This window comes from Crinia signifera, chromosome 9 (assembly GCF_055691185.1).
Source record: "Crinia signifera chromosome 9, ASM5569118v1, whole genome shotgun sequence".
NCBI lineage: Eukaryota > Metazoa > Chordata > Amphibia > Anura > Myobatrachidae > Crinia > Crinia signifera.
The window spans coordinates 79,269,367-79,279,779 of NC_139225.1; the positions used below are offsets into that span (position 1 = coordinate 79,269,367).

Sequence of the window (10,413 nt, forward strand, 5' to 3'; positions counted from 1 at the left end):
CATTATTATCTTGCATTATGGCCCTTATTCAGATCTGATCACAGTACAAATTTGTTCTCAAAATGGGCAAAACCATCTGCACTGCAGGTGGGGCAGATGTAACATGTGCAAAGAGAGTTACATTCGGGTGGGGTGTGTTGAAACTGAAATCTACATTGCAGTGTAAAACTAAAGCAGCCATTATTTCCCTGCACAGAAACAAAATAACTCACCCAAATCTAACTATCTTTATACATGTTACATCTGCCCCACCTGCAGTGCACATGGTTTTGCCCATTTTGAAAACAAGTTTGTACTGTGATCAGATCTGAATAAGGGCCTATGTGTGTAAGGTGAACTACAGTTTGGCATAATGTTATTAAAGGATATTACTGTGAGGAGTAACATCTATAAGGTAAAGGCACACTACTGTGTTCCGTAATGTGAATAAGGTACACTATTGTGTGGCATAACATCAATTAGTAATACCATTGTGTTATGTAATGTGAATAATGTTGTATTTATGTGTGGGGTCATTTGAATTGTAAGTAAAATCCTATGGTCAGGCATCATCCCAGCAAGAACGCACTTCGTTTGAAAGCATAATGTTCCTATTTAAGATTATGGTGGGGAATTGTTAGGCTCAGGCTGCGGCAGGTGGAGGGCTTGGGTTAGACCTGCAAGGAGGAGGGGGTTTAAGGTTTGGTACTAACGGGGAGGCAGCCACCACTAGGCAGCTTTAGGCATTTGCCTAGGGCGCCGGCCACTGGAGGGCGGTAGTGAGCAGCAGAAGCAGCAGCAGCAACAGAGCACCCGTCGGCGCCCGAGGAGAGCAAGGAGAGCAAGAAGAAAGCAGCTGGGACTGGAGCAGGTGAGTGAGCCATACCCCCGCCCCTGGATAGCCCCCGCACTCCACTGACCCCCCTGGAGCCTGGCCGGAACTGCGGCTGTTATCACCGCATCTGTAACCAGCAACATCCCCGCTGTGGCATCTCCGGCAACATCCCCCCCGAGCGAAGTGGCGGCCGCATCTGTAACCGCCCCCCAGTGGAGTGGGACACTGCTCCCTCATTCTCTCTCCCCCCTGGGAAGTGATGCCACTGAACCCCCTGGAGCCCGCCCACACTCACTGCATCTGTAACCAGCGGCATGTTGCGGCGTCTCCCCCCCCCCGGAGCGAAGTGGCAGCCACGGTGGAGAGAGTGAGCATTGAGGGCCCCCGCCTAGGGTGCTCCAGTGCCTCACCGGCCCTGTGGGGAGGGGAACAGTTAGGTTTCGGTGTGGGAAAGCTTAAGGTGGAGGAAGAAAGGGTAGGGTTAGGGGAAGAGGGAAAGTATATTTACTCTGCCCCTGTCGGGATTCTGTTCAATGGGATACTGAATCTGGATGGAAAGCATGGAAAGAAAGCAAGGAGACCGCAGTCTTCACTGCTTTTCTCCCCACAGGATGCTGTTTGCGAAGCTTCTATGAATTTCTTCCCCCCGCATTAGTGGATAGGGAAGCGATCCTGACATGGAGCTGGCACACTGATGGGCCAGTAAGCCCTTCTGTGGCAAGCAAGTAGCAGTGAAAAGCCCTGTTATCACTGAAAAAGGGGATTTTCATTACTACAGTACATGAATAGACCCCTAAAAATAAAAATATCTGCTGTGAAATGGAGTGTCAGTTATACTACTTTCAGACCGCAAATGCCGTGTCGCACACAGGATTAGGAGACGGGTCCCATCCACAGAGCAACACGGCAATGCGGTCTGAAAGTTCCGACACCGACACGGCATATTGCCGAGTCGGTGACGTCACATGGGGCGGTGCTGGGCGGCGGCGCGTCATCGGGGGCTCGAGAGGAGGCAGTACTTGGAGCTGACAGTGCTGCCTCCTCCATACTGTGAACGGGGGACGGGTCGCTCGACCCAGGCACCCGTTCACACTGCACTTGACACGGGTCATAGCCGTGTTCAACCCTGGTCATTACCAGGGTTGAACACCCGTGTTGTTCGACCCGTGGTGGCCTTTTCAGACCGCACCGTGACCCGTGTTTAGGCCCCGCGAACACGGTAATAAGCCATGTTCGGAGTGCGGTCTGAAAGCGGTATTACTGTGGCAGTTCCGTAATAATTAATATAGACAGTATGTAGTAATCGTGATGCTGACTCCAAATTGGAAAGGAAACATTAACACAATAATTATTGCACAATAATATACATATACATTGCTGTATAATATCCATTTTATATAAATATAGAAGCTACGATGTCTGAACTAATCGATTATAAAAAATTGTACGTTTTTCTTCAGCATGTCACAATTGTGGCGATGGTTCTATATACTGAAGTTTTCTATTTCCTTTATATACAAATTGTACATTCTATAGAAGTAAACTTATTTCCAATTAGGGAATAGGAAGAACATGTATAGAAGTTCAAAATCCATAGGGGATTATTCCGATGTAATTGGAGTTGCTTCCTGATGCACTAAGTATTGATTGTCAACAAAGGATGCAGGATGGCAGGAGACTGTCAGTGACTGTAGGGCACAGAGGGGATGGTGACATCCTCCGCTTGTAAAGTGGAGAGACGTGGCCAGGGATCTGTGTTGTGGGATGGAGATTTCCTGGACTCTACAACAAGCGTTCTGTGCATCCCCATCGGCGCCGCAAGCTGCCAGATAGTGAGTGAGTGATCCGACGCTACGTTCTAGGACGCAGGTTGGATCGCTGTTGCATCAGATGCCGCCTTCTGCGCTACCATTTAGCGCTATCACTGTTGCTTTCAATGAAAAAGCAGGGATATCACCTACAACCCCATCTGAATCAGGCCCTTATTGGAACCTTGTAAGCTAGAGTAGAAATTACATTATTACCACCCAAATACCTGTTGTAAGTTTGCCATGTTAGAATGTAATAATGTATAAAGAGTGACAAGACATCAGTACCTCAATTAGGAATGCAGTCATACCGCATACAACACAATACCCAGCACCACTTCCGCTGAAGGTAATAAAGATAGTCCCCTTATACACTGTAGTACAGCACTGGACCCGTTGCCTACTGCTTTTAAATAGAAAAATGAATCCTGTTACTGTATTTACCTTAATAGAAGAGATAAGAAAAATGTTATTCCCTTATTTATTTCAGGAAATGACTATAATTATCCCCATTCCTTGTGTGGTGGATGCTAAAAGCACACAGTTATTCTTATTATTATACTGCATTAAATTATGCATTATATATATTATATATCTAAACTGTGTCTAAATGATATTTATTAATTCTCTGAACATGCGCCGTGGTCCAGGGGATTCTGTCAAAATTTTCACAATGACAGAAAATCGTACCATCATCCGCTTGTGTCATTTAAGGTGGTTAAATATAGCTATATAAAACAGAAGAGGGAACGGGGTGACCCCTGGAAATGAAGGTCTGTAATTTAAGAATATCAATCAAGCAGCTCCAAGGTTATTGTATGTGACAGCACCCTATCAGGGTCACCTCTGCTCCCCTATACGATAAAAACTAATCATCTATAAATTGACTGATCTCTGATTCCTTAGATTCACAGCTGCCTCTCTTGGGAATTCTTATAAATGCTTCAAATCTCAAATAAAGCATAAGGAATGACTAAAACCACACTACTGTACTATAAAAAGCTGTAGTCAGTTCAGTACACAGCAGCAACAGTAGTAGAAGACATCAAATTCTGTGCCATTATTACATGCCAACCCAACAGAAATATTAATTTCCAGAACCATGCAATGACTAATAAACATACACATACATGTAGTCTAACATACATGCAGCTGTTACATGTGTCCAATTCACCATCACTTGAAGGGTCTGTTCCTCTACTGGTCTCTCTTGAATTAATATCTTAACTCCTGATTGTGGCCCAAATGGACAAAGCTTCAAAAGTAATGAAATGGAGAGTGATTAACAACCAACCAATCAACTTTTGCCTGACACTTTTCAAACACAGTCTGTGACATGACAGGTAGGACCTGATTGGCTGGCTGTTTATCACTCTCCATTAACCCCTTCACGACATTGCCTTTTAAGGTAATTTTTTATTTTTTTTCCTCCTTGCGTTCAAATAAGCGTAACTTTTTTAATTTTCCGGCTATATAGACACATGAGGGCTTTTTTTTTGCGGGACAAGTTGTACTTTGTAATGGTACCATTTACTATACCGTATAATATTCTGGGGAATCAGGAAATAATTCAATGTGGGGTAAAAAAAAAAAAAAACGCCATTGCACAATTTTGCGCTGGTTACGGTTTTTTTGGAGTTCATAGTTCGTTTAAAATGATGGGTTATCTTTATTCTATGGGTCGTTACGATTCTGGTGATACCAAACTTATATAGTTTTCGTTATGTTTTAACACTAAAAAAAAAATCGCAACTTTTACGGTTTTTCTAATTTGCGTTGCGTCGCCATGTTCTGCGGCTTATAACTTTTTTATTTTTCCACCTACGGACCTGGGTGAGGGCTCATTTTTTGCGGGCTGAAGTGTACTTTTTAATTAATACAATTATGGGATATGGGCGACTTTCTGATCTCTTTTAGTTATTTTTTTTTGGGTACGCGATGCGACCAAAAAACGTAATTTTGGCGTTGGGGATTATTTTCCGTTTACGCCTTTAACCGTGCGGGATAACTAATGTTATATTTTAATAGATCGGACTTTTAGGAACGCGGCGATACCAAATATGTTTATTTTTTTTATTTTTTATTTATTTTTATTTGGAAAATGGGGAAAGGGGGGTGATTTGAACTTTTAATATTTTTTTATTTTTTTTTTATTTTTAAACTTTATTTTTTTTTTTTTTTTACTTTTACTACAAGGCCCCCTAGTGTACTTGACCACTAGGGGGCGCGATCGCCTGTACTAGGTTCAGCCATAGAGCTCTATGGCTGAACGTAGTAATTTTATGCACTTCCTATTACATCCTGCCTGAGGCAGGATGTAATAGGTATGCATACACGGCCAGCACAGGGGTCTACATTAGACCCCTGGCTACCATGGCAACCGATCGGCACCCTCCGATCTCGCTGCGGGGGGCCCCGATCGGCGCCGGAGGGGGGCGCCCCCCCTCCGATCAGCTATTTAAGCACTGCGGGCGCTTTGCCCGCGGTGCTTAAAGGGTTAAACGGCCACGATCGGCGAACTCGCCGCTCGTGGCCGTGAGAGCAGGGACCTGGCTGTAATATACAGCCATTACCTGCTCTCTTTCAAGCCAGCTCACTCCGTGAGCTGGCTTGATTCCCCCGCAACCGACATATGACGTATATATACGTCATATGTCGTGAAGGGGTTAAATCACTTTTGAAGCTTAGTGCATTTGGCCAAATGTCTTTTCATTCCCTCTATTATAAAGCAGTTATTGTATAAACACCACAACGTCATATTATTCCTAATTTCATTTTAGCCTGTTTTTTTTTGTGTGAACTTTTTACATAAATGTCTATTTTATTTTATGGTAAAATATCTCTGAAAGTGAGTGCAAGATATTAATGTAAATATAAGGGATTGGATATGTGTATGTATATGCTCATTTTACAGAACAAGCTCTGTTTTGGTCCTTTAAATGAAAAGGGTAGAATGAACATTGGGCCTTATTTTGGTTCATTCTTTCTGACAAAATCCTTCTTAGATGGACAAAACCATGTGCACTGCAGGGGGGCAGATGTAACATGTGCAGAGAGAATTAGATTTGGGTGAGTAATTTTGTTTCTGTGCAGGGAAAATACTGACTGCTTTATTTTTACACTGCAATATAGATCTCACTTTGAAGTAAAACCCCACCCAAATCTAATTCTCTCTGCACAAGTAACACCTGCCCCACCTGCAGTGCACATGGTTTTGCCCATCTAAGAAGGATTTTGTCAGAAAGAATGAACCAAAATAAGGCCCATTGTGACAAGATGTAATGGAGATTTGGAAACAAAAAGCTTTTTTTCTTATAAATGAAATGTGATGTGCCTTGTATAAACAAGAAACAAGAACAGGAAAGAAGTTTTCATCTATTAAAGCACTGCCAAAGTTATATAGTGATGTCCACTAAAAGGTTCTAATCTTCAATCCAGTTGCAAGAAAACAAATTTCCAATAATATCACTGATTATTATAGAGATAAACTGTTCCTCTGCCATTTAATCCCACAAATACACTTAAAAGGCCGTCTTCCTCACCTCCCAGTCCAGGACTGATGCTTGCCACTGTGCGATTTTGTCAATATTTTCCAGTCTCCTCTTCCGCTCATTGATCTGTTGAGTGACATTCCTCATGACAGCGAGAGCTGCAGCCACGTATCTGTAATCGCTGTAGATACAAGAGCAACACACACACACACACTTACTAGGTGTGGGCAACATAACACAATATTTTAGAAGCCTAATGTATGAATTTTAAGGGAGGTCTCACAAAGAATGGAAGGATAGTTGCTATGGACCCACCTCATCTCATGCATTGCCTTCAGTGGGATGGAACGCAAAAGTTGAAAAAACCTACAGCAGCCCCTCAGCTGATCCACACTCGGCTTGGAGACCCTCCTATAGTTTTGTCCAGGGGGTGAGAGCTGCACCCCCCTTCATTTCTTCTCTTCCCCTTCAAGTGACTTTTCCTTTTTTCTCATCTCATAGTATCCTGTTTAGGCTATTAATAAAATACTGTGTATGTACTTAAATGTTCGGTACATTAACCAGCATATTGTAAAGACTCTTTATGAAAATGTGCTAGTCTACGCCCCATTGTATCATGTAATTCGCCATGTGTAACTTTCGATCTGCCTAATCTACATGTGTATCTTATATATTTGTGTAAATGTTTCAATTTAAAAAATTGAAGTACAGTAGGCTGCTACTTCTTAGCAGGTTTAAGACCAAAATGTAATGCACCGCTAAGATTAGGTGCAAGACAGGGATTGGGTAAAAACCGGAATGGTACGGAACCCAAAAAGCCAAAACAGCTCACTACAGAAATCTTTGCCACTCTAGACCTTGTAATGTGGTCCCTGTGCAGGAGGGTCTCCCATTTGGGGGGGTGATGTCTGTGACAGCTGCTGCCAGTGAGACAGAGAGGGAGAGATTACTGCCTCCCCGTAAATTTCAGGGATTGACAAAAAGTAGAATGGTCTGGAGTCTGACCATACAGGGGGGCTGTAATCCCAACCTTCCCATCTCCCTGGTGACAACAGCCACAGACAGGACATTACCCAGACAGGAACAGGCATGGATGCGCACTACTAGCTCCACAGTGGCAGGAGTTTAAACCTAACCCCCCCTTGCAAGTGCCTAAATCTAACCCCACCTCACCACAGCCTAATTCCCCCCCCCCCCCTCCCCAGCCTGACCCTTACCCACCCGGCATACTTAAATTCGGGATGCCGCCTGTCGGGCAATAGCATCATGATCCATTTCAAAGTTCCGGTGCTGGTGTTATGACAGCAGTCGGGATTCCAGCAGCTGGCATCCCGGTCACCACGATTATAACTGCATTTTATGAGCACAGGTACTTAATTAGTACCTCCGTTATTTTAATTTAATGATCCCTAAAGCCTGGACTATTATTGTGCCTTGGGGACAAAGGGCCTTATTCTAGTTCACTCTTTCTGACAAAATCCTTCTTAGATGGACAAAACCATGTGCACTGCAGGGGGGTAGATGTTACTTAAGCACAACTGATTCCTGCCTTCTGGTGCCAAGCCCTTGGTTAATCTGGATCTAATGCCTTGGCAGCATTTCCTATGGCAGACCTATTATGGCTCCTGAAAATGACCCGTCACCTACCCAAGTTTTTTTGTGTGCAGGTTTGGGACACGAATGTCATCGCTATAGCATTTTGGGATTTCCCTGGGTGCTGAGCATCCCGGTCCCTCATGTATATCATAACTCATAGATCTCTAGGAGTTTTTTCAGTCCTCTTCGGTGATACATTACAGTCTTTCAACTAACTTCAATGAATATTTCCCACTATTCATATCTCCATATTGTCTGGAGCCCTGTCCCTACGCTACTCAAGAGAAACCTCCCCTTACAAACCTCTAAGGGAGATATTTCCTTCTGGCATTTGTATATACAACCTGTACCTACTGTCAAATCTACAGCTCAACTTCATTGGGAATGTAATTTGCAGTGTACCTTCACTCCCATACAGTAGGAAAAAACTCATTACATACATCTAGATGTACTGATTATATTGAAGTGCATTTCAGACTACTTCACCAATTGTATCTTACTCCCCCACAAATTGCATAAAATGTGGTCGTCCTGTTTGAAATTTTTCTGCCGTCAAAATTCACAGAAAAGTGCCCATTAATACATTTTTGGGGGAATTGTCAGTGCTTCAAGGTCTCTGGGTAGAGGTTTCATTTTATTGTATAAAGTCTTTTGATAATTATAAACCCAAATCTGGTTCTTGCTTTATTAAATTGGTGTCTTCCCTTTATTCCTGAAGATGAGCATTACCTACCCAGACAAATTTGAATCGCAGCCAGAGGCTCCTTAACCCAACTATGGAAATCCCCGGAAATCCCCCCATTCCCCCATCAACTCTAAAATGATTTCTATAATTCAATATATTTAAAAATGGAGACCTTTGCAGTTGCTTAGTCCACATCTCCACTGATGAAATGACTTTCATGACATTTTCACATTACAGAGGTTGGCAGTGCACCACATTCTCCAGCCATGATCGACTTGATGCAGCTGATTCAGGTTTGGTATTTGTTCTCGGCTTTTAAGTTTTTATGTCAGTACCTACATTTATATATAAATGTCTCTGCATTATTACTTTGTCTTTGCTCCCCACTCCATTTTTCTTTGTATCGCTATATCTCCAGTTGTTGGTTCTAGTGAAGGTTTATGTTTGTATGATACCCTCTCCTATTCATTTTTCTGCTGTTTATGTTTTTGAAAATGTAATTTAAAGCCTAAGCTTTGTTCAAATGGTTGGCATGGACAGGCAAATATACCATTCAATCCAGCTAGTCTATCAATACGCCCCCATTAAACGAGAGATTGCCACATTTACGCATAGTTATGACCCTGAAGTGTGTGTGTGTGTGGAGCTTAAGCATGCTAGATATGCTTTGTACACAGCTATACAGTACTAGGCATCAGGGACCATATGTAATTGTAGTTCTACGTCCCAATTAACTGTGTAATACTAATAAATAAGCTAATAGGTCTCACCATTTCTATGCCTGCTGTAGATATGAAGAATGGGACTTATGTAACAAGCTAAACAATGTCATTTTGATGTCCAGCCTACTATATGATGCCCGCTACACTCCACCACAATAGTGCAGCTTTTAATCTATATATTACTTGCTGCTGACACTTTGGAGAAGAAGAACGCGTAGCAGAGAACTGTTAAGAAGAATGCCCTGTCACTGCTGGCGGTCCCTCAGTTCATCATTTCAGCCTCTATTACACATGTCCCATTCAATCTGAGACGGCTTCTCATATTAACTCATTGATCTTTGTGCCCTACAGACATCGGAGCAGACCTGTGCAGACACAGATAACTTACAACTGGGGTGTTTTTTCGCTTATATTGTCTTTTTACGCGTGTAGTAACCTATTTTTACATGTCCGCGCCAACACTGACAACTCCAATTTTAAAACGGGAAAGGTTATTAATTATATAACAGAAACTATTACTTGCACAAAGAGTGGTTGACTGAGAATTGCCGTGGCAGAGGCAGAACTCTGGGAGGCAATGGAGTTATCTGCCGCCGGGCTCCTGCTCCCAAGGGGGCACCTCTCCTCCCCTTTGAGTTTGAATAATTTAATTGAAAGCTGTTGATATCACTTCTGTGGCTGTCTCCTCCTCCTAGCAGGACCATACATGTCACACTCTCTTTATTCTAAACATAATATCCATAACATACATACATGCATACATATAGTTATATAAGATGGTGTGTGTGTGTTGGGGGGGGCACCAATTTTTATCTTGCCTCCGGGCAACTGTGACGAACTTACGCCACTGTGCCGTGGCATTCTAGGTCTACCAGGATTTGTGTTGTCTTTGTAAAATAAAGACAAGTCAGCTTCTTTGAGACTGGCTACAGAAAGCTGCATTATGCCACGTGGGAGGGATTCCCACCGACTGCCAATACAGAACATACCAGTGCGAGTACTTCCTGCAGCCCAGGATTATTACAGGTAGCAGAGCTGTGATCAATAAATAAAATATGACTAGGAAAGGGAGCCCCACGTAGGACAGGAAAACTAATAAATACGGACCGCTCACATTTCTTCTCTTGCTTTATAATAAAAAGAGACAAAAGGCATCTGCTGTGGGAGCTGTGAGAAGGGTAATCCATCTTCTCAAGGAAAGATACTGCAGCCAAGTTATTGATTTCAACCTTATGTATTCATTTTATTCCGCTGGGCTTCAAAGCACGTTAATTAGAGGAATGCATCAGGGCAGCTG

At 42.9% G+C, this 10,413-nt stretch overlaps 1 protein-coding gene across 3 annotated transcripts in view; it reads right to left on the minus strand.

The window, feature by feature from the left end:
• Positions 1-10,413, minus strand: part of ARHGEF9 (Cdc42 guanine nucleotide exchange factor 9) — a 405,711-nt gene that overhangs the window by 50,118 nt on the left and 345,180 nt on the right. For all 3 annotated transcript variants that reach the window (XM_083159288.1, XM_083159287.1, XM_083159289.1), the window contains one exon: positions 6,165-6,294. In XM_083159288.1, the coding sequence (XP_083015414.1) occupies positions 6,165-6,294 (130 nt within the window). The remainder of the gene's footprint in view (positions 1-6,164; positions 6,295-10,413) is intronic.